General features: G+C 35.0%; 1 protein-coding gene across 2 annotated transcripts in view; it reads left to right on the top strand.

The window, feature by feature from the left end:
* The window catches only part of KYNU (kynureninase), a 130,194-nt gene that overhangs the window by 53,425 nt on the left and 50,828 nt on the right, over positions 1-25,941 (top strand). For both annotated transcript variants that reach the window (XM_081814530.1, XM_006735842.3), the window contains 4 exons: positions 7,112-7,173; positions 8,741-8,812; positions 9,981-10,055; positions 12,522-12,668. In XM_081814530.1, the coding sequence (XP_081670656.1) occupies positions 7,112-7,173; positions 8,741-8,812; positions 9,981-10,055; positions 12,522-12,668 (356 nt within the window). The remainder of the gene's footprint in view (positions 1-7,111; positions 7,174-8,740; positions 8,813-9,980; positions 10,056-12,521; positions 12,669-25,941) is intronic.

Here is a 25,941-nt window from a genome sequence, read left to right as displayed (position 1 = left end):
TAACTGGTGTAAGGTGGTATCTCAATGTGGTTTTGATTTGAATTTCCCTGATGGCTAATGATAATGAACATTTTTTCATGTGTCTGTTAGCCATTTGTATGACTTCTTCAGAGAAGTGTCTTTTCATGTCTTCTGCCCATTTTTGGACTTGATTATTTGTTTTTTGGGTGTTGAGTTTGAGAACCATGAACCATGAGAGACTATGGACTCTGAGAAACAAACAGGGTTTTAGAGGGGAGGGGGTGGGGGGATGGGTGAGCCGGATGATGGGTATTAAGGAGGGCACGTACTGCATGGAGCACTGGGTGTTATATGAAAACAATGGATCGTGGATCACTACATCAAAAACTAATGATGTATTGTATGGTGACTAACATAACATAATAAAAATAAAATAATAATAATAATAATAATAATAAAAATAACAGATTTAAGTACAAGCCAAAAGTGATCCCTTCTATTCCAAACACATAGAAATGATAGGAAAAACATTAGATTAACAAACATGCAGCAACACTTAAAAAGAAAAATTGAATAGAAATCTCTACAGACCAGAAATACTGCCGCTGCTAAAGAAAGGAGCAGTTGGAAGCCTGGAGGCACAGTTTTTTTGGGGGGCAGCACATGAAGCCAGGCTGAGTGTGCAGAGCCAGAATCCAGACCCTCAAAAGGAGCCTCAGGGTGAATCTGCACAGCTCTGAATGCCTGAGGCTGGGACCCAAGGCCAAAGTATTGGTCAGGCAGGGCAGGTAAAGGTGAAAACCTAACATCTCCTACCAGACTAGTCAGGTTCTTAGGAACACAGAGCACTTGATCAGGTGTCAGCATTATCTAGAGGACTGTGTATATTTTGATGGAGGAAACTACCACCTGAATAATCCTGGATTGTATGTAAGGGTGTGTTAAATAGTTGGTGAACAGTGCTTCCATTTATGTTCATTTTTTAGAAGCTAATTATATTCATTCAAATGTCTAACATATAAATAAAAGACCTGGAAAAAAAAAAACGGATTAATTTGATCTGAGCATATGTTTTCTTTAGCTGTGGATTGTTTTTTTCCTTACTAGGTTAGCTTTCAGAACATAAACAGCATTCTAATCCTGTTATTTTGTGCTTAATATTTATCATCCTCTAAAAGAGGAGTTAGGATGTTTATATACAGGCCAGGGAAGTGGGAAGGTGATACTATTTTGTGAGATTTATTTATGAAGCCAGTAACCCCGGAAAAAAGAATTCTTTTGACCATTTAAAAGTTTATAGCTCGGGCGCCTGGGTGGCTCAGATGGTTAAGCGTCTGCCTTCAGCTCAGGTCATGATCCCAGGGTCCTGGGATCGAGTCCCGCATCGGGCTCTCTGCTCCTTGGGAGCCTGCTTCTCCCTCTGCCTCTCTCTCTCTCTCTCTGTCTCTCATGAATAAATAAATAAAATCTTTAAAAAAAAATAATAAAAAAATAAAAGTTTATAACTCTATTGCAACTTATTAAATATGCAAGTATTTTATTTGCCCAGCAAATACATCACAACCATCACTGAAATTTCAAACGAGGCATCTCTCATTGTAATTACTATCGAAAATGGGGGAAAAAAAAAACCCACTAGTCAAATTTATTTAGAAAAATAGAAGGATTGAACTTATTAAAAAATTAAAAAGTATATATTTATCAACCCTAGCTTTGGAGATTTTTCCGCGTCTTTGAAATACCATACAAAATTATCACACATATGGGACAAACTTCATTATTTTTGTGTGTGTTTTTTAAAGACTTTATTTATTTATTTGACAGAGAGACAGACACAGCGAGAGAGGGAACACAAGCAGGGGGAGTGGGGGAGGCAGAAGCAGGCCTCCCCCCGAGCAGGGAGCCCGATGTGGGGCTCGATGCGGGGCTCGATCCCAGGAGCCTGGGATCATGACCTGAGCTGAAGGCAGACACTTAATGACTGACCCAGCCAGGCACCCCTATTTTTGTGGTTTTGTCCTGAATGTAGTATTAATTAAATTACAGACATTTAATCCTAATGATATGGGATATAAAAGATAACAATTCCTTATTGAAATGAGTACAGTCACTTTCATAGAAATGAAGCTCAAGAAACAATATGTATTTTGTTTATTACATATATCATAATTACTATGTATTGTAAGTAACAATAAGCATATATAATAAATAATTTAAGATAGGTAGTCTTTCCAAAGTCTCAAGTCATTTATGACAAATATAATATTTCATTTGAAATGTTTTCAGTGAACGAAGGTAATTTTTAGTTTAGTTTTTTTTTTTTTTAGATTATTTATTTATTTATTTGGCAGAGAGAGAGAGACACAGCGAGAGAGGGAACACAAATCAAGGGGAGTGGGAGAGGGAGAAGCAGGCTTCCCCCTGAGCAGGGAGCCTGATGCGGGGCTCGATCCCAGGACCCTAAGATCATGACCTGAGCTGAAGGCAGACGCTTAACAACTGAGCCACCCAGGCGCCCCTGATTTTTAGTTTTAATTCTGAGTTTATTAAATGTCTGTTTTGTTCTTTACAATTCACGTTTTGTCAGAAGAAATACTTCTACTATTTTTTTGTTGACCAAAGGAATGTGAATTGACAGTGTCTACAAAGTGTATTAGAAAAAATATTTTAAAAACTTGTACTTTTTAAAAAAAAATGTCAGTAACTATTATCTCCCAAATTTCTTTACTTTTTAAATTGTGTATATTAGAGAAATGGTTCTTAAGTCAAGGTGAAAAATGAGTAAGTTCACTCTGTTTTATTAGGAATAGATTAAAAATAAAGTGTTTTTACGCATATTTGTGTTTATCTTATTTGTTGCAAATCCCACCAGGTTCCCTTTTTGCCTGGTTCACTAGGAAATTCTGAGAAAATATGATTGAATTGGAAGTAGCAAAAACATGTAACAGTTTCTATTTGTTTCTCATTTGCATCTTTCTTCCTCACTTTGTAACCCAAGAAACCTCAAATCCTGCTTGGAAATCCAGGCTGCATAAATCATGAAATAATTAAAATAATTATCTGGTAAGTACAGTAAAAAGCAGCAGAAGTCAAATTTATTTTTGCTACCTGTAAGCTACGTAAATGTGTCATGAGCAAACAGACACATTGTATATTTGGGGCAATGATTGAATCTTTCAGGTTCTTAAAACCACAGTCTTTATTTCACCATAAAATTTCCCAAACAGAAGTAACAGGAGGATAACAGAAATTATTATGTGTACCAATTGGTAGAGTGGATAGAGGGGAGGAGGAGACAGTGAGCAACTATATTTTTTCATAGATGTAGAAAGGAATTTCAATTTTAGAAGAGAAGAAAAACTGTTAATAAAACATTTTATATAGAGCCAACAATTCTGCAAAACATGGAATAACTTTCCCTTATAATTAATGTCATATTATCAAGATGCTAGAAATAGAATTGCTGAAGAATATTATTAGTATTGTTATTAAGCCTACTTCTCCCTGGGTACATAAAAATCACAAAGGGCTAGATAAATGCATATCAGCTTATAAAAATGTTGTAATGTGGACATAAATTTGCTTTATGAAACTTGTGGTTGACCCTCTGAGAAGCAATAATCCCTATAAGCTGTCTCCAGTTACGAATCCTCACCCATGCACTAGCCACCTCTGGAGGCCACAGGAATTTACTACTTGAAAGACAGAGTGGAAAGTTCTCAGACTTAGCCTGATTACAAACCTTACAAGCAAATCCACAATAACATTTGCGTCTGCTTAATCAATTATACAGAACATGGATGGCAGTTAGGAGATCCGTCACGTATCCTCTTATTAAACACTAAGCAGCTTGGGGCCCTGTCATCTTCTCTTGGCAAAATATTTGAAATTAAATTAAAATTAAAAAGATGCAGAGGAATGTTGGTAATGAACATGGGTTTCCTGTATTTGATTTACAGGGAGTGGATAATGTAGACAACGCTTCCCAATGTAATCTGGAACAAAGATTTTAATCTTTTTTTTTTTTTCTAAGAGAAGGTTAAGATTTTGTCTTACTTCTTATCTATGAGACTTGAGGTGAGTTAGTTCATCTCTTCAGACGCGTTTCCTCATTGATAAATATGGACAATTAAAGTAGATATGTTACTGTGTGACTGTGAAGAATATGTGAAAAAATACAAGTCACATATTTAGAAGTATTGGCACATAGTAAGGACTCAATAAACATTCGTGTGCCAGGCACTGAGATCAGAAGGCCGTGCTTGCGTTTTAACTAAGGTACACCTCTGGTAAAGCAAAAAATTATGATCAATAAATAAACAAGCAGGAAAGCACTCCACAAACGAGAATCCTGGCTTGTACCCATCTTCGATGAGGTGATTCAAATCTTGACATTTACTGCAATGAATTGTAGATGATCTTCTAAAGTAAAGACTCTTTTTTAAATCCTGATAAGAGTTCAGGAAGTTTTTAAAAATTTTTGCCCTGCAATACTTATAGTTCTTGATGTTTCAACAGTAATTCAAAAAAAGGTCTTGGGAAAAAGAAAAAAGAACAAAGAAAAGCAACTCGAAAGAATTTCAGTTTGCTTAATTTTTTTTTAATTTTCCTATGGAATGCTGATGATATTGATATATCTTAGAAGAACAAGTGTTGATTTCAGAAATGCAATTGGAACCAAAAAAATAGGTCAAGTAGGTAAATTTTCCTTTAAAAAGATGCTAAAAATCAGTCTGATGTGTGGTGCTTTGGTGTTAGGAACCCTTGATTCTTTAGTGCCTTTAGGTTATATTTGAAGTAAACGTCTGCGTTAATGTCCTGAAACTTTAATATTTGCACCGTCCTCGGATACACCTGTGTACACATGCACACACGTTAAATAGACTCACCGTCGCCTTCACCAAGTTCAGTAGCAGGTGAGGAGAGCATTTCGTGAAGTGCTTGCTTGAATTTGGAGTGTTCTAAGATGAGATAATTTTTGTGCATGGTGGCAGATAAATTACTCAAGTCAGTGAGGGATTATTTACAAAGAATTGATCCGAGTGTTAGTATGCCACTGAAAGGGAGTAAGTAGCACAGGGTCAAGTGTATGTCTACATTAATTGAGCCTACCACATCTGGTTCATTACATTCTTCACAAGAAAAATTTTAAGTGATCCAAAATGAACACTGTATTGTTTGGAGGACTAAACTTTTCAAGGAATCTACAATTATTTTAATCAGATTGCAATTGTTAAGCAAAACTAGGATATCTAACCTCCATTGGAAAGTCTCCTTCCCGGGCGTGTGGATGGCTCAGTTGGTTAAGCGACTGCCTTCAGTTCAGGTCATGATCCTGGAATCCCTGGATCGAGTCCTGCATCGGGCTCCCTGCTCAGTAGGGAGTCTGCTTCTCCCTCTGACCCTCCCCCCTCTCATGTGCTCTCTCTCTCTCAAATAAATAAATAAAACTTAAAAAAAAAAAAAAGAAAGTCTCCTTCCCTTCTTGCCTCTTTTAGTTCTTTGCTTTCATTTTGTGGTAACTAACCTCTGAATTCTTTTTTCTTCTCATTACATTTTTTTTCAAATGCTTCTCTTTCTACGAATTCTGCTCTCCTTATAAAATTACTTTTCCTTCCTTTTCTCCTTTCTCCTTGCACTTTCTCTGCCAAAATATTTTTGGAAATAAATGGTTCTCAGAAAAGATGCATGTAAAGAGCTAACAGGGATTTAAGGATAATATTAGATTAGATATCTTAGATAATGTTTTGTTTTAGAAATAACAGTAAAAATTCATACCATAATGCAAAGAAATAAATATAGTAAAACTGGCAGCGTTTCTTTCACATATTTCCAAAAGATTTTTATATTGTAGGAGAAGACATATGCTACCGTATGCAACATAAGGTTATCATATTCATATCTATCTCGTATGTCTAGGACAAATTTTATTTAGTACTAGGAATGTAGAATGAGATTGGTCTCAGTGTGCCTTGACTTCAGACACTGTTCACCTTACAAGGACCAGAGATAAAGCTTTTAACCAATTGTTTACCAACATTGCACATCAAATGGAGAAAGCCATCTGTTAAATGCAATCGGAAGTTTTTCTCGACTAAATGGCTGTGTTGAAATAGAAATTCCTGTTACACACTTATCTCTAGTGGCCTGCCCTCAAGTGATCTTATCCTGAAATCTAGCTGTAAATTAGATTAATTATTTTACTTACTGCCTCTTCTTCTAAAATGGAACTCTAACAGAAGTATCTCTTTGGATGTGAAATACAGGACTTGTATTACACATTTTCTCTAATGCCTCATACAGCTTTACAAACAATGGCACAAAACCTATTTTTCTCAGTGATAGTTAAAGAGATTTTCCTACTATACAGGTCTAATTGCTTTTAAGAGACTGTAAGAACTAAAAATATGAAAGTATTGTTGTTGTTGTTATACTCTGCGTTCTTAAGTATCCAATGTATGCTTTGTCTCTAGGTCTATTTCTAGTGCTCAAGCACTCATTACTAAGAATTAGATCAGATTATGATTGTGTAGTGGTTATCTTAATTTTGCATATGTTCTCCATCAAATAATACCTATCTATTAATTATGTTTCATCTCAGTGTCTATGAATAAATCCCAGAGCTATTTAGGTCTTTGTGCTTTGCTTTCTAGCTCTTTTGTCTAATAAACTATTATATATCTCACTGTAATAACAGTGAAGTATGTTTGGCAAACTAGCTCTCTTTTATTAAACGTGCGTTTTAATTGGATATTAGAAACAACCAGTTCTAAAAATGTGATTGGCCCTGCTTTCTTTTGAGATACACTTACCACAAAAATGTACTCTGTGGGAATTTGGCAAACTACCTGAAAATAGGATAAATCATTTTTAGTTTACAGGAAAAAGGAAATGCTTCATTATTTTGTTGCCATTATTTACTATATCAAAAAGCAAGTATAATTTTAGCTAGCTATGTGCATGTGAGTCCAGATACCGTTTGATAAAATGAGGCAAGTGGGAAAACTTCCATTTCTTTGTGATGACACATCAGGTATGTCCTTATCTCTAAAAACATAAAGGAGGAAGGAGTGAAGCCTCCCTACTTTGTTTTTCCAAGTAACTTCAGCACTAATAGAAAAATCTAAATCGTGATGTGTTTACTTTGCAGGAGCCAATGAGAAAGAAATAGCCCTAATGAATGGTTTGACTGTTAATTTACATCTTCTACTGGTAAGTATCCTTTCCCACCAATGTTTAGTATACACTCATTTGTAGAATCTGACATTTTTCTATCTTTAATTCATGAGCATCTGGTGGTTTACTTATTTAAAAATAAGTTGTGAGGTTATTTTCATTTTTACCAGGAAATTCTGGACTGTGATAGAAAGGCTTCTTCATAGTCATGGGAGAGTTGACTCTTGCAAAGAGCTTTAGAATAATGAATGGTTCTTACCTCAGAACATAAGGAATAAAAGTCACAGTGGATTAAAAGCAAAACTGCTTGCAAGCACACAAAACAATGATGTACAAATGCCAACAAACATTAAGCTTTTCAGAAAGATAGTTTTCCAGCATGGTGGACTTTAGCAGGGTGACATTCTGGATCAGTTCTGTTTTTATAGACTAATTTTGGGGGAGAAAGTTAAAAAAGAATTGGAAAATAGAACTAAATTGGAGAAAAGGGATCTAATACCTTAAATGAGTTACTGTATTTAAAGTGCTTCCTACTTCCTAAGTACTTAATAATATGTATACCTTAAAATGTCAAATATATTCTTGATTTGGAATATGGTGTCTGTAGTAACTACTTGATATTTGAAAAAATTTTATTTCATTTTTAAGTGAGTTTTTGGAAACATGTCCATGTGACCAAAGCACACAATGAATATATTAATATTTTATTTTGATAAAAATGAAGAAATGATTGTTAAATATCCCTAAAGGAACACGTTCACGGAGTATGTTAAACATGATGGTAAATAGCATAGTTTTAAATTCAGACACCTCGAGGTTTGATTCCTAGCTAAGTTACTTAATGTCTGACTTTGGATGAGGTTTCGGTGATTTCTACATCTTCATTTTCTCTCTGTGAAGATGAGGACAAGAATACCTACCTGGTATGTATATACAAGGGTGAAATGTGATAATATGTGAAAATTGCTTTCGCACCCTGACCAGTGATCAACACTAAGTCAACAGTAGCGATCATTTCATTGTTACCGTCATCAGTCAATGTTTATTCTCTAGGAACTGTGGAGGAAAACGAAGGGCTCTCCCCTGAACAAATGAGCTACTCCTCCCTGGTGCCTCTAGAAATGTCAAATGTTTCATGTTAGGGTTGAGGCCTTTCAGTTGGACCTAAAATGAAATCCCATAAAATTATAAGGCAATGGAAATATTATGTACCAGAAGCCAAATCAGCAGCATAAGATAAATCAATATAAATAAAATTTATATAGAACATGATATTTCAGTCTTACAATAGAAATTACCATTAAAGGCACTGGGAAGACAATTTTTCAATTAAAATTTAAGTAAAGCTTTGTTTTTATCTCATTCATGTTATCTCCCAAATTTGCTTTTCTGTTGATAAATGTAATGAGCCAATACTTTCTTTTATTTTATAATTCATTAGAAATAAGGCTAATTGGAAAAGGAACCCTTAACAGACATCTAGATATGTCATTGAGCCATGCCTTTAAAATGCTGGAGATTATAAAATGAAAGTATGGTATAAAATGAACAAATGTATAAACTGTGCATGAATGCTTTTCTTAATAAATCCATTTCATTGCAGTTATCCTTTTTTAAGCCTACACCAAAACGGTATAAAATTCTTCTTGAAGCCAAAGCCTTCCCTTCAGATCATGTAAGGATTCTTCAAATTATATTTATATTCTTTCTACTCTTCCTAGAGGAGCACACCATTTGCCTGTGTTGAATAGTTTATTCTCCAGTCTTTTCCAAGTAACCTTACAATAAAAAGATCTGTCAAATGCTTTTGATTAGGCATTTTTAAAATATAGATTGTAGCTTTATTTCTTCTGTTCAAGTAAAACGTGTTAGGGGAGGAAAGGATTGAATAGGAACACTGATTTATTAGTCTTTTTAAAAACATTGAGCGAACCGCTGGTTTAAATCAAGTGCAGTTATAAATGTTTTATTAATTCTTGTTGCTGTTTTATTTTATGAAATCAAATCAATACATACCCCGGTGCTTAACGCTTTAGCTACATAGAATAGGGATAAAACTTTTATTTTTCTATAGCATGCTAGCATGTGCTTTATTACTGAAAAAACATTTATTAAGGATGAAAAATATTTCTTACGGTTTATTAAATCTTCCTTCTTTAAGAAATTTGATCGTTCCAGACATAGACGTGGATAAAAGTATACTGCATTTTTCAGTTTTAGCGTTAGAGAGAAATTTGATTTCTGTCTTTCTGTTATCACCGTTAACTGTTCTAATCCACATCTTGTAATTTAAGTCATTTAATTATGTCCAAATTAATAGCCATTACTTTACTAAAAAGGATCAAAATCCTAATACTGAGAAAAAATTCAGGGTCTTTATAACTTCCTGTTCCCGTTCATATCTTGTACTCTCAGTGAAGGGAACTTTCTGATGTTCTTTCCTTTTACTAGCTTACTCTTTTTAGGGTAAGCCCTTCCTATAAGCTAGTTCAAGTATAGCAAGTCCACACTACTCACTCTGGTTATTTTGTAAACTCTGGTTTTGACGTAGGTTAGGCGATTTAATATCTTCTACAAATCTCTTAGAACTCTCTAAAGTCTAGATGACCCCTATGCTTCCATACATTTCTAAGATACAGTGTTTCAAGGAATGTTCAGATCCCTGCATATAAATTATATTAAGCACTTCTTTTCTGGTGTATTCTGTTCAGTCACTTTTAAACTTGACCTTAGATTTAATACAATAATATGATTTTATTGTTATTTTATTATCTCTTTTCGGAGTTATTTCAATGTACGTCTGTGCATTGGACTTGATTCAATAAATCATTCTTCTTTTCCAGTATGCTATTGAGTCACAGCTTCAACTTCATGGACTTAACATTGAGAAAAGTATGCGGATTGTAAAGCCAAGAGAGGTATATGAGAAAGAGAAATAAATATTCATTATGTTTCTATTTAGTATTGATTTTTTTCTTCATTTTCCTCAAAAGTTTATTATTTCCATTACTTTAATGGAACTTTCAAGAAAGTATAGAAGACCTATACTTCCATTACTGCTAGCTCATTTTGCTTAAAATGGAGAATTAACTCAGAAGTTTCAAGGGATAGTCATATTATAAGCAAACTATTTTCCTATGAATACCCCTGGAGTTTGCCATATTCTTCAGTGGGATGGAAAGGGATGGCAAATTGCATATATCATTATTTATTTATTTATTTATTTATTTATTTATTTATTTATTTGACAGAGAGGGACACAGTGAGAGAGGGAACACAAGCAGGGGGAGTGGGAGAGGGAGAAGCAGACTTCCTGCGGAGCAGGGAGCCCGATGCGGGGCTCGATCCCAGGACCCTGGATCATGACCTGAGCCGAAGGCAGACGCTTAATGACTGAGCCACCCAGGCACCCCGCATATATCATTTTCAATTCCAAATACCATTGCCTTTGGATGCCTTTAAAATGATATTTGTTGAAACTGAATGATGCCTATCTTTTATATCTTTTTAATCTAAGTATCAAATGTTTTCCTTTGTGCTTGGATGGGGTGGGGGTGTAGAAAGGGATGTGGTGTAGCGGGAAGAGCTTGGGCCTTCCGGCCTGGCTAATACACTCCACAGAAATCCCAGGCCCACCAATTTACTGGGTAAGGGGCTTTGAGAAAGTTACTTTATCTCTCTGAGATTCCTTCATATTTAAACAGGTAACAAAGGAAACACCTAATCAGGCTTGACATATGTTCAAGATCTAAAATACTGTGCACTTTACATTAATAGAGATGTAAGGCTCTGCAGTTTGTGTAATTTGGTACCCAGAGATCCACACAGAATAAATTGTAGGTTTCACAAATGATGCTCCCAGGCTGTTAAGCCAATGTTTGAACAATGATTTCTTTCAACCCAGAATACTTTGAGAAATTAAAATCTACTCCATTTAGTTCTATTTGCCAACATGCAGTCAATTAATGGAATAGAAAGTTCTCATACCAATGACAGGATATCTGTTTCATATGTCATATATAAAATGCTAATTTCCAGCAAAAATGAAGATAGCCACTAATTTATCAGAAGTTTTAATGTTGAAAGAGATGTGTTGTGGAACCTCATGAGTCAATCATAAATTTTGAGAGCATTCTTTAGCATTACTAGATTAGAGCAGGTCAACATCAGAGAGAACCATATTCTTTATACTGCTTTATACTGATTTAAATAAATAATTAGTATATATAATACTTTTCTTTATCTTCTTCTATTTGAAATTATGGTGGACAAACCATTTTAGATTCTTTTAAGAAAAAAAAAGTTTTGGATTACCATGTTATTGATTTTACTTAGAATTTGTCTTAGAATTACTGAAATCCTTCTCTTTACATATAAAATACCCATCAGTTAACAATTTAGAGATTTCAGTATCAGTACTTTTTTTTATAGATTTCAATTTCATAAACAAGTTCCAGACTTCTAGTAGAAACTAAAGTAGATGCTATATTTGTGATATATATATGTGCCTAACATGGGACACAGTAATTGATAAATAGCAAGAATTACCAAAAATTAAAAATAACTTAATGAACTTCCCCCAAATATTAATGCAGTTAATGATGCTTTGACCTTAAAGATTATGTCAGATTTAGCACTGGAGAAAATTTATAAAAACTTTGTAAATGGATAAGAATGATTAGGATACAAATAGATATTTTGTATTTAGCTGATTTCTCTTTGCTCAAGTTGTTTGCAAGACCAAATCTAAATTCACTCAGAATTTCCACTAAGTAACTAGTTGTTAGTTTTAGCTGGGGAGAAGTAGAAAAAACTAACCTTGATACTGAGTTTTATTGATATTTCTCTTCATTTTTGGAGCTTGATCTTTAGGTCAGTATGGAGGAGAGTCTACTTTTAAGATAACAGAAAATATTGGTTAGGTTATACTCAGATGAAAGATGTGTGTTTTTTATCCTGGAAAACATAAGGTGATGGATTGATAAATGAAGTAATATCCAAGAAAATTTTGCCATTTAATATTTCAGGGACTTCTCATACTTTCTGGTATTTTATTGGATGGGAATAAGGAGAAAACAATTTGTGGGCATGTAAAGAGTAAAGATTAATTGAAAAACTGAAGAATAAATCAAGCAAGTAGGGTTTTGCAAAGACTTAACTTTATAAGCCTTTTTCTTACTCTTTTGTTATCATTTCTTATAATAACAAAAAGTGTGCTGAAATGCTGCTCTCTTGCCAGACTTTCAAAGACCATTAATCTGAAAAAAATGTCTTTGATTGTTCTTATGTGGGCAAGAGCTCAAGGTGAATTTTAGATTGGGAAATATGAAGTGACAAACATGTTTTTGTGGATTGGATGTAACTTGTGCCTGACTCAACTTTAGGGGGAAGAAACATTGAGAATAGAGGATATCCTTGAAGTAATTGAGAAGGAAGGAGACTCGATTGCAGTGATCCTGTTCAGTGGGCTGCATTTTTACACTGGACAGGTCTTTAATATACCTGCCATCACAAGAGCTGGACAAGCAAAGGTATGCACATCATTTTCTCCTTCGCACCTTGCCCCGAACATCACTCTACTGAGGAGTATTCTAACTGCACTTCTAGTGAAATACCTTTGTGTGTGTCTGTGTAAAATTATTTAAAGAGTTGAAAAACAAAAAAACAGTAAGCCTTACATTAAAAGAAAAAAATCTGCACTCTTTTGCTTTAGGCGTCTCTATTTGAAACTTTTTTTTGGTCACTTCTGTTGTCTCACTTCCTCACTACCATCTGCTGTCCCAAAGTTGGCCTCTAATCAGCAAGACAGGTGAGCTTCCTGCAAGGTGATGTCATTGGTACTGAGTTAGTCCATCAGCAGGCACGAGTCAGAATACTTCAGATAATACCTACATATGCTAGGACCGTTGAAACACAACTCTGGTACTTGGTCGTATTATAACTCATTCTAAATGTGATTCAGTTCTCACTTAAACTTAGGTGCTTGAAGAAAGGGAGATGCAGAATAAAAGTTAACAGTAGATCGAGTTATACACAGTGTACTTTTAAAAAGCCACTTTTTTCTTATCTTGAGAAGTTATGATCCTGCCAATAATGAGAGTTTTTCCCTACATATTTCCAAGTCACACTTACATTGTTTACTATTTTGAAATCGTGTCTCTTTATGTTTTTCTTTTTTAAAAAAGTGTTTTTAGTATTCATTTGCCTGCAAAAAAGAAATCAGGAACAGTATTCAGCAGCTACAATTTGTATTTAAAATCCTTAAATAACAGTTCTATTTGATTCAGCAATGAAATTATGCATTTAAAAAGGTGACAATCGAATTTTATTCTGAACATTAATAAGTTATGGGATTAATATATGTGTAAGGTCTAGTTAATATATTCAGTTATTGAAACTAATGAATAGAACTAATGAAAAGAAATTTAGCACCGTTATCAGCAGTCTCTAGGAATTTCCAACCACAACTTCCAACTGGTTTGATGGATAACTGTGAAAGTGGTGCATTACAAAAGATATAAAGATAATGTCTTCTTAATTTAGGCATTAAATGTTAAACACCAAAATAAAGGGAGGTCAATAAAAAATTATATTTTAAAAATTATGCAAGTAATCACAGTCCCTGATCCCCTTAGTATACATGTATGTCTCATTAACCTTCATTGAAATGAGACAAGAAGATAGAAAAGAAAGACCATGCGTTTTGGAATCACAGTCTGAGGTTTAAATCTTGGCTAGGTCATTTAATTGTTATATGATCTCGGGCCAGTTACTTGACTTTTCTGAACCTCTTTTCACAAGTATTAATTTGGGATAGCTGGGCCCATTTCATAATTTCAGTGTTGAGAAGGAAGAATATAAAATATCTGCTGTATTGCACACATTCTGCTGTTATAGTGAAGGATCCCTCACACCTTTTACTGTCCTCAACAAATGCAAAACTATGGAAAGTGGCTCAGATATACATTTTATTTCCAATTGAAAAACAAAATAAATTTGTTTACTTAGGTGCTATATGTAATTCTCATTCTTAACTACTTTGCTAAAACATTCTCTCAGTATTTTGCAGGCTTTCTTTTACTTAAAAAGTGTAATAAATGCCTACCATGTGAAACTCTCATTGAGCTTTCAGTCAAATGAAGGTAGGAATGAGCAGTTCCATCTCAATGTAACTGCACGGAAGTGACGGATACTATGGGAGTGAAATGGTGATTGAGTAGACGTCAATTTATCCATTATCAAAATTATTTTAACACTCATTTATACTCTTGCTAGATAATTTCTCCCATTCCCAATGGAAGGTTGAGAGAATTTAAAATTTAGACTCACATAGCTCTCTTGGGTGGTCTATGAAGATAAAGCTGAAGAGAAAGGCAGAGAAAATTAAAGGTGTCAATCAAAAAAGAGTTAGGAAATTCTAGGAAAAAAAAGGCATAAAAAAATCACTGTTAGAAATGGCTAAATAAGATAGAAAAAGAAAAAGGAAAGTTTCTGGAAATGAGGTATGGCATGAACCAAAATGATACTGAGATGGAGCAAGGAAAGTCAATAAGAATAGTTTTTATTTCATAATCATGTGAAAGGGAAGTGGGGACAAGAATTTTGAAAAAAATATTAAGTAAAGAAATGCATGTATACCAAAAAGAGCACAAATCATAAATAAGTGGCTTGGTGAATTATTTTGAACCCTATAGCCATCACCCACATCAAGAAACTTCTAGAACATTTATGCTGCTCAGAATCCTCAACTGTGCCTTCTCTCAGATACTGTTACCTTCCTTCCAAAGGTACCACTCCTGACCTCTAACCATATATATTAACTTTGTCATCTATAAAAGTGTTAATACGTACTCTTTTGTATCTGTCTTACTGGCTCACTATTATGTTTCTGAGCTCTTTCATGCAGTATGTAGCAGTAGTTTTGTGGGGGGTTTTGGTAGCAGTTGTTTTGTTTTTCTTTTCATTTCAGTGTATTGTTTCAGTGTATGAAATAGATCACAATTTATTTTTGTTTTCCATTCTAATCAGGATAGGTTTTGGGGTTTATTTCCATTTGAGGGCTATTGCAGTAAATGCTACTCTCAACATCCTCAGACATTTTTTTTAGGTAAGCATTCACACTGATTTCTGTTACATATATACTTAGGATTGGAAATAAGGTATACATATGTTTAATCCTAATCAGTAATACCAACTTTCCAAAGGGTTGTACCAATTTGGTATATACTCCCATCAGCATGTATGAGAGTATCTGTTGCTCCATGTCCTCACCGATAGCCAATCTGATTAGTTTGTAATGGTAATGCATTGTAGTTTTAATTTGCACTTCCCTGACTATTGAGGAGGTTGGGATCTTTCAAATGTGTTCTTGCCTTCTGAGTGTTTTAAGAAATGCTTGTGCAGGTGTCTTGCCCAATTTGCATTTGGTTTTGTGTCTGTCGTTTTTTGGCCATAGGTGGTATAGAAATGGATTTTGAAACATGGAAAAAATACAAGATTTCCAGTGATCATCTAAAAAGAAAAATTAATTAGTTAATCAAAAGAACAGTTTTGATTCATGTAATGAGTTTCAGATGCTGAGGCTTTTCTTAAATGAGAAGGCCCGAGACCGTGACAAGTAGGGCAGGCTGATGAAAATTAAACGTAGCATCAGGTTATAAGGGAAGGCCAGCATATGTCAGTTTGAAGATACATTTTCATTTTTTGTCTTTGAAGCCATTTACTTTATTTTATATTATTGGCCAACCCACTATTGCAGAACTCTGCCTCACTTACATATTTCTAAATTTTTCATATTCTATTACTTGTTTCTACTAACCATTTCTTCTTTTCTACACCCACTGAATATAGTTGCTCCTCATTGTCTTTTGAATTACTATCCCTAGAGATTTTAACCACTGCCATGATTCCACTCTCGTTGCCAAGTGAAAGCTACAGGGTACTCCCACACTCGAAAATGGTAATTTATGCTCATCTCCCTATTACACCTGGAAATCCTACATCCACTCTGAAATCAGTATGCTCTAGTTTTGTCTCCCCCTAAAATGACCCTAATGTTTCATGCCACCACCCTTCTGGACCTTTAGACTCAATTCTGACACTCTCCTCTTCTTTGCCTTTTCAACCAGTCACTTCTTAATTCCACTTTCTCAGGTTTGGTCTTTAATAGTCCTGAATCAATTATGAAGTTTTTAAGCTTTAAAACAAAATTCCAGTGAGAAATTAGCCAGAAATTAGGGATTTCTTTTTCTCACCATGGAAGATTTGAGTTAGGAGACTGCTGGGATGCACTAAGCAGTTGAGTAATGTCTGAGTGGCATCTCCAGGGTTCTCTTGGTTTTTTCTTAGGCTTCTCACATCGTGGTCACAAGACAGTTGTCCCAAGTCCAGATATCACAATTCTATTTAAGGCAGAGAGAAGGAAGGAGGGAGAAGTAGCAGTGCAGCTTCATCTGTCCCTTTCATCCAAAGTGCAAAATTATTCCCAGAAAAAGCTAGCAGATTCCTGCTTATGATTCATTGCCTTCTGAAGTGGTAGCTTCAAAAGAGCATGAGTAAAGAAATTTTTAACCTTTATGGTATTATAGTAGAGACAGGCTAAGAAGAAGGGTTTGGTTAACAACCCACAGTATTTTTTACACTTCCCATTTTCACCCCCATGGGGCATCATTGTTTCTAACTTATTTCCTCTTCCCTCTTCCATCCTTTCCTAACTTTTCATTTTTTTCCCCTTTTTTCTTCCCTTCTTCCTTTATTTCTTCCTTGCTTTATATTTTATTGTCTACCTCATTTCACAAAGCATTTGAAAATGATTCACAGGAAATTGATTAGACAGCATAATGAAATGTAAAGTGAGAGAATAAAGGGAAAAATCTCTGGATCATCTGGAGAAATGAATAGATTCCCCATAAATTGTAATTTCTCAACTTGGATTAAGATAAGAAATAGGTAACAAATAGAAATTATTTTCAGTGGAAACTCTTGGTGTATTAGGTAGCCTAGGTCTTGGTAACTCCTAAATAAAGCCATAAATGCTTTCACTGTGATAGATGTTTATTTATTGTTCATGCAGCCGCCAGGAATCAGTTTTCTCCCATGAAATGATCCAGGTTTCCAGTGACTCAGGATTGTGTCCTATGGCTTTCATACCCTGGATCCTTTGTCTGATTCAGCCAAAGGAATGGGATAAAAGGATGTGAAGGGGCATACTAACTTCTTAAAATCATTAACTTAACCATGGCAAAATAGTTCCACTCATATTCCATTGACTAACACATGGACATTTCTGGGAAATGAAGTGTATTTGTGCACTCAAGAATAATAGCTATTAGTTTTGCCACACCTGGAACTCAGATGTTTTGTCTTGCTGTTGGAGTAGGATACTTATTCTGAGATGCAGTGTAGCATTTGCATTAATAAAAAGTTCAGATAGTAGAGACAGAGTCAGACCTGGTCTAGAGTCCATGTCCCTCCCTCCCTTTCTAGCATACTTTGACGGGCTTAATTCACTTACTGATGTGACTTCATTTCTCCACCAATATTACTGGGGAAGGTAAGAGTGCCTATTTCCTAGGAGAATTAAACAAGATACTATTCCTAAAACACTTTAGTATTTAGTGCATTGTAAGTAATCAGTAAATGTTAGCAATTATCAATATATGAGAAAAAGACATATTGGAATATCCAATCTACCAGAAAAAGAAATAATGGATCCTTAGGCAGAAAGTGAAACATTCAGAATTGTAAACTAAGGACTCTCACTGGACACTTCTGTATTAGAAAATTAAAAAAAAAAAAAACAAGCAACCAATAATCTAAACAGCATGGCCAAGACTTGAGATATTAGATTGAACTTTTAAAAAGTTGGGTAATGGACTAATAAAAATTTTAATAACCTTATCCCTAAAAGAACTAAGTGCCGACTGGTTATACTCCACCTTCCTTCTTCGATGCCATATTAAAAGGTCTACAACATACTGGAACTTGTGGGGCCCAGCAGACAGTGAGTGACAAATATTGGTTGAATCAATGAATGAGTGATCCCCTTATTTATCACATTTTTTACACTATTTTACTGTAGCTATATGCATGCTGGCATGTTAGTTTTCTTTTAGCCTACTGAACATTGAAAAGCAAATGATGTCTAAAAAAAGACTAAATTTTGCAAACTCTCCACTGAGTATGAGTACAAGCATCTCTTAGACCCAACCATAAACTGCCTAAATTATTAACAAGTAATAATCACAATTATAGCCCCAACAATTTGAATAAAAAGAAATTAATTCTGGATCCAGAATAATGTAAGACAAAAGAAGGAATATAAGTAAAGACATCATTATAAAAGAAGAAAGACATTGTAGTTTAACATCATTTAGTAAAATCTGAAGTATCTAAACAACACATATAAATGGTCACCTCACCAAGCCATCCATTTATCTTTAGGGAGGCCTAAATTCTTGTTAAAAGTAATTTTGAGGTTCTTGTAGGAGACAAATAAATGATTGATCAAGCCTCAAAATTCTACAGAAAGTTTGGCTGAGATGTTTCTAGTATTGGCGATTGGGAGTCAATTCTGTAAAGGACGATTACAATAGAATAATATCAACAATACAAGGGGCGTCTGGGTGGCTCAGTGGATAAGCATCTGCCTTCAGCTCAGGTCATGATCCCAGGGTCCTGGTTCTCCCTCCTCGGTGGGGGGACGGGAGGGGCTGCTTCTCCCTCCCCCTCTGCCCCTCCCCACTGCTCCTGCTCTCTCTCTCTCTCAAATAAATAAAATATTAAAAAAGCCCACAATACTTGTGGGATTTGTGCAATGGATCAGCTGGGGAAAATTAGTACCAAATATGTTTGTATATAACTATAATATAAATTGGCATGTTGTATGATTTTTTTACATAAAAAATAACCTTTTCCAAAAAGGAATGTTCAGTATTAAGTAATCTTCACTAGAAATTGTAATGACTACAGTTATTCTATTCAAGTCACTGCCAGTTCACCCAAAAGGATCTTCTCATTAGTGCTTAAGAAGAATCGTGTGTCTATCCTCTATAGTATAATGACATGCATTTGGGTCTTTCATTCATTCTTTTTATCAGTAAATATTTTAGTAAATTATAATAATGGAGGTCCAAATAAGAACACTTAATTTAGCCTGGAATGTCAAAGTGACCTTTTAAAAAAAAAAAAAAAAGATTTATTTATTTATTTAAGAGGGTGAGTGAGTGAGCACACAGAGGGAGAGGGGGAGGGAGAAACAGATTACCTGCTGAGCAGGGAGCCTGATGTGGGGCTCAATCCCAAGACCCTGGGATCATGTTCTGAGCCAAAGGCAGATGCTTAACTGACTGAGCCATCCAGCTGCCCCTCAAAGTGACCTTTTTAGAGAAGATGAGACCTGAGCCAATTCTAGGTAGGAGTTAACCAGGTAAAATCCCCTCCAGGTGCCTAGCTGTGTGATAGGGCCATTCTAGACAGCTTTAAAAAATTGACTGGATTACAAGAAAGCAAATATTTTAGTATAATTTGACAGGAAATGCATGACAAGAAATGAATCTATAAGGCAGATATAGGTAAAGAAGGGCTTACTAAGTTATATTATACATCTTGAGCTTCTCCCTAAAGGCATACAGAAAGCCATTGAAAGCTTTTAGACAGTAAAGATACTGCATTTTTTTAAATTTTAAATAATTTTCTGCCTACAGTAGGAATGGGATACAAGTGGGCAGAAGTTAAAAGAGGCAATTGCAGTCACTATGCAAGAATTTGGAAAATCTCTATCATGATACAGTTCAACATGGGTGTACCAGATAACAGATTTATCTCATACTACATGGAATATTTTTTTCTGACCTCTCATAGAAATAAATTTGATATAACTTTGTTATCTCAGTCATGTTAAAGACAGTTTTCATATAAACATAAGAAATTAAGCATCTATACTGAGCTCCTGTGGTTTCACCCAGATTTAGCTATTCATAGAATCCAAGGATAAAAGAAGGACCATAGGTGTAGATATAGACACAGAGATAGAAAAAAGGGAAAAAAATGACCTAGAATTTACATGAAATGTCCCATCAACTAAATGTCCTTTACTTTGAGAATAATGAAGGATTATTCTGTTAAAAAATATACAGTAAACTTCATCTGTAGTCTTAAATTCATCCAGGTTGCATCCTGGGATCACTAAGTCAAAATACTTTGGTAAGGATCAGTACCCAAGAATCTAAAACTTTTGAGCTGTTCCTAAGAAGTTTTCATCAGATGTTTTAATTTAAGCTTTTCATTAGATGGACCACATAATAAAGACTGATTAATTCTTAATAAAAGAGGAATTTTGGACTCAAGATGCTGTTTTAGAATTACAGATCTGGCAAAAGCAAGCCTCCCGTTGCCAGTCATGATTGTTGCTTCTCTAACCAATCTCATCAGGGCCATGGTACATAACTATTTCTCCAGATATAGCTTCGTCCAAACCTACGCCCCTCCCCCAAACTAAATATTATACTTAGGTTGTTTTTGTTTTGTTTTGTTTTGGTAGATGATATGCATTTTGAAATATTTTGGTTGTCTAAGACCCAGGCTACTTTCTCCAATATCCTATTTTTCATACTACTTGATTAGCCAAAGGAAGGGTAATGTAAGTCTTTGTTAAACTGAAAAAATGAAAGTGTTCCAACATGACATATATAGACTAATTCTAATTTATTCACTAACCACTGTAAGAATGGAAAGGCAGTTTTGTGCCTCATGGCAGTGAAAGTGGAATTTCAAAATATCCTTAAGCAGAAAAAGAAAAAAAAAAATCCCAAATAAAATGTGAGATTTCTCTTAATGTCCTCTTTCATGATTCTCTTCTGTAATCAGTAAAATTAGTTATGCAAACAAGATTAGGAATATCAAACTTCAGTTGAGGTCAAGAGAAAATGTTGATTTTCTTAGCAAATAATCTATCTTAAGTAAGGTGGTGAACAAATAAGATTACTGTCATATTGTCTATAAAAATAAACTTGAAGAGAAGAAATTTAAAAATGATGTCTTCAAGAATTATCCTATAGGGCGCCTGGGTGGCTCAGTCGGTTAAGCGACTGCCTTCGGCTCAGGTCATGATCCTGGAGTCCCGGGATCGAGTCCCGCATCGGGCTCCCTGCTCAGCAGGGAGTCTGCTTCGTCCTCTGACCCTATCCCCTCTCATGTACTCGCTCGCTCTCTCATTCTCGCTCTCTCAAATAAATAAATAAATCTTTAAAAAAAAAAAAAAAAGAATTATCCTATAGACTCCTTTGCAATGTTATCAAGTTAAGTATGTATGTAAATTTAAATATATAAGTAAATCTGGTTGAGAAATTTGCCATGTAAATTGACATAGTAATCACTAGAACATATGAAGAATTATACTTTGATTTCACATCTAAATGGGGCGCTCTCTCAATATAGGTATTATTACCTTGTGATGGATAAATTAAAGAGTTGCTTTAAATTCACTTTGTAACAGGACAACAGGTTACAACCTGTTCTAGAGATTTGCTTTGTCTAGCCCTCTTTCTATTTGCAAACATGGTACATTTAAAAATACAATTATCACATGCCAACAATGAAAAGTAAAGAGGTTTTATATAAAAATTCCTAGTTTCAAATATCTCCTGAAAAATTAGAAGGTTGACAATACTGGATCATCATTCCTGTAGAATGAGTGGCATGAGAGGCATGTAGAATGAGAGGCTGGCTAACAACACTGCCCATTTAATGGGATTTGAGCTCTTCAGCACGACTCCCATCTGTACCTGGCACTGAAGCAGTGATGGCTGGCACATAGACTCATGCTTTATTACAAAACAGGGTAAAGTGAAGTAATTCTTATAGGCCCAATTCAAATACTTCTTGACTAACTCCTGTAGAAAAATGAGTGTGCAGTCCTTGACCTTGATATCAAGATTTTCTTGCTCCTCCGTGTCAGGCTAAATCTGTCTTTCTGTTGTATTTTCATAACATGATGGAAAATGTATTATTGGCCACCTTTTGCACTGTCTTATAATTATTTCTATGCCTTTCTTAAGTCTCAAATTTAGGAAGCTTATGTCAGCAGAGTGCTCAATGACTTATTGAGGGTGGACCCTATAAACTTCACAGACACATGCTAGTGCTTTGCACATAATCACTTATCTTTAAATACATACCTGTTTGGTCAGTGAATGAATAAGTGTGTGCACATCAGCAAGAATGATTAGGCTAACTTGATGGATTACATACTGCAGAAAAAGCACAACTGTATCCCCACTGAAATAGAATTAGAAAATTATGGAGGAGTTATTTATAATGGATAGGTATTCTAAAAATCAAAACATGTAAATTTTGAGTTCTTTATCAAATTCCATTTCTATTCTTTGACACACTTAGGACATGCAGACTGCTCCACTAAATCATTAAATATTAAATGAACTAAATTAAGCTTGAAAAATTACCTTGAGCTGTTTTTCCCATCTTGGGTATCTGAAATAAATCAAACTATTTTGTGTGAGGTCCTTGCCATATGGAGAAAGACTCCAGAAGAGAACAGTACTACTCAGTTTGTCGTATTTTTTCCCTTCAGTTTTATACTTGCTTCTGACAATAAATAGAGATGACAGTCACTGTTTTTTTTTTTTTTTCCTGGTAAAAGAAATAGCTGAAATTTACTCTTGAAAGCACACTCTATTATAGTAAGACATTTTCACCTGCAAATAACACAACACTCTGGAGTCACAAGATCTTTCTGCCTTTTCTCTCTCCTAAATCCTTTACTCTTTTCTCCACAAAGCTGTTGGCTCTGTCTCATACCTTCTTAACTCACACATCATTCTTAAATTTCATTAACAAAGTGCTCCCATGTTCCCCACCTCCTATTTCTCATCTCCAGATTTGTCAGTTGCATCAATATCTACTTTAAGAAAGTCCAGCTAGAAGGATGAATCTAAGTTTCTACAATAGCACTTTACACAAATGTGACTAATAATAGGTACTGTTGGAGAGGAAAAATTTCCTTTACTCAAAGATTCTTCTGGCTGGTCTAACAAGTTAACACGAGACAGGTTAACAGGAGAAAATCAAATTTGATTTTGTACTTACGGGAACCCAGCATGCATGAGAGGTTCAAAGAGAAAAGTAAAGTAAGGTATATATGCCATCCACAGCTAAGGAACAGGATAGAGGCCTGGTGCTTCAAAGGGGAGGAGGCAATTCACAGCACAATATGAAGAACCGATGTTTGATGATATTTAAATGTTTGCCCTGGCATAGAGATGGGTCATTCAGATAAAATTTATCTCTGGTAATAACTCCTATTCTGAGAAAGACTCCCAATTTAGATTCTCCTAGGTAGTTAAGAGTGGAGTAAAAATTTCTCTTAAGTTTGCAGAGTTTTGATTGCCTTTGGCTCAAAATGGCAAACATGCCAAAGTGGCACAATGCGGGGACACATGTTCCAAACTCTTTCATATGAAAAGAAATGTGAAGGATACTTGAAGAGCCTAGTAAATTTAGGCTGAATGAAAGACTTTCAGAATAAAAATTTACTCTGAAATATTTACGGAGATAGTTAGGCACCTCTTGCAGAGATCTTTACTGAGTATTAGTATTATGATTATTTTAATTTAGCATCTGTGTATGCTTTTAAATCACAGCACTTGAATGAATTTTGGAAAATTAAGTGCTTTAAAACTATGTCAGGAAAACCTACCAGCTTTCATCTTCCTCTTCATTCCCACCTTCCTCCCTAGTTAATCCACCGTTTGTTCTTATTGTCTATATAAGGTTGACCAACACACACACGAACACACATACATTCTCACTCACATATGCTCCTGTAACTTTTTTGTTCACTTGCCTCAAAGTTTCCCATCAGTTTTTCTTTTCAAGGTAATATTGTCCAAATTTATAGCACTGCAGTTCTTTGTTTCCTATGAGTCTTATACCAAACCAGGAATGATATTGAACAGTGTTTAAAGACTTGATTTGTATGGTGTGAAAGCTGTAGTTCCCACAAACAGCCATGGCGAGGTCACATTCTCCTTACTAGTATACATTACTAGCCTCGAGGTACTTAGAGGCATCTGTAATTTACCCACCATGATGCCAGTGCCACTGCCAAGGGCATCCACTGGTGTTTGGACATGCACTATACAGGGAACACACAGAGACTGGTATGTGTGAATGGCCACAGGCTAGCTGGCAAGCACCTCCTGCAGGTAGCTCCCAGGAATCATGGGACCTACAACCATAGGTGATTACTCAAGTGGCTCAGGACAAGTGTTCTTTATTACCTTAAGTATTTTATTACTTTAGCAATTTTATGAGCTTACCAATGCATACCTGCTATCAACTCTGTGTATACCTACAAATATCTTATTTTGATAATTACCTTTCTCACAAATCTGCTACTTATTGGTGGTCTTCATAATTTATAGGATTTTTTGGTGAAGAAGAAACAAACTAATAATATCAAATATCAGTCTAAAGTCAGTCTGTCTGAATGAATCAATAAAGTTATCAGGAAAAATTAATCTGTATTATTCTGTGTTTCATTTTAATAAATAAACAATGAATCAAACTTGAGAGACAGTAAGCTACCCCTTCACCTGGAAATCCTGAGATTTAATAAAAATCTATTGAAATAGAAGAATATGCACAGCCCCTGTGCATATTATTCCACTGGTTAGAAAAATGGTAGTATTGTGCTAATTAAGATGGCAAGGAAAAAAACACATGATATTCCTTGTTTTTATTGAGAGGGATTTTGAATATATTTTTGACTATTAATTGCCCAAGAAATTTCATTTTAAAAGATGCCAAGTCTGAATAAATTGCTTGTACCATAAAATTGCAACAGGAACAAAGGGACTCAATTAATACTTTAAAACTTAGTATCAGTTTAGAGAATATTTATTGACAGTTGTATGACTCTTTTACTCATTTACTTATTTATTCAACAATTATTTAAGTTGATATTATGCAAAAGTAGAAGACAATAAGATTGGAAAATTGCTACAAGAGATCTATGCAAATAAGGCGATGAGATAGAAGAGAGAGTTTGACAAAAGAATCTTTCATAGAAGTTATCTTACTATCAAAACCTGAGCTACCTATGCAAAGTGAGGAGGGAAGGAGTACCCTGAGACAGAGAAAGGTTTTTGCAAATACAGGGAGGTAGGTAAGGGGCACCTGACACATGAAAACTAGAAAGGACCAGGTCATAAAGGTCTTTAAAAGCCATACTAAGGAAAGTGAGTTACATTCTGAAGCTAATGGGGGTTCTCTGAAGGGACACAAGCCTTACACTCAAGTGTGATTTAGCAAGCTCATTGGAGGAAGGCAAGGCTAGAAGTATTCAGAATGGTTAGAAGATTACCGTAGTGGTCTGGGGATTGACTACAAAGTGAGGCGACCTGGTGGCCGACCACTGCTGTGCTTGTATGTGGTTGTGTCAATATGATTGTGAGTTCTTGTGGATAATTTCAATACAAATCTATTGAAAAATATTTGATTTTTACTTTAAAAATTGCATAAAGTAGACACTCAGATGTGGAGTTTCTGTTTTCACCTATTCATATTGTTTTTCTACCTACTCTTAAGAGGTAAAATAATGAAAATATTAACTGGATGACTGTAGAGAGGTTTTGGAGAAGTGTTAGCTTTTCCTTTATTTTTAAGATGCTGCCATCTAGTGAAACTTTTGTAAAATCACTTTGTGGTGATCACATTCAAGTTTGTATCTTCTGGCCCTTTCCTCAAACAGTTACATTTTAATAATTTATGTTTCTGCCATCCATG

Source organism: Leptonychotes weddellii, chromosome 3 (assembly GCF_054177405.1).
Source record: "Leptonychotes weddellii isolate Sample4059 chromosome 3, ASM5417740v2, whole genome shotgun sequence".
Classification (NCBI taxonomy): Eukaryota; Metazoa; Chordata; class Mammalia; order Carnivora; family Phocidae; genus Leptonychotes; species Leptonychotes weddellii.
Note: the sequence above shows the minus strand (reverse complement) of the source record. Positions and strands in the feature narration are given on the sequence as shown.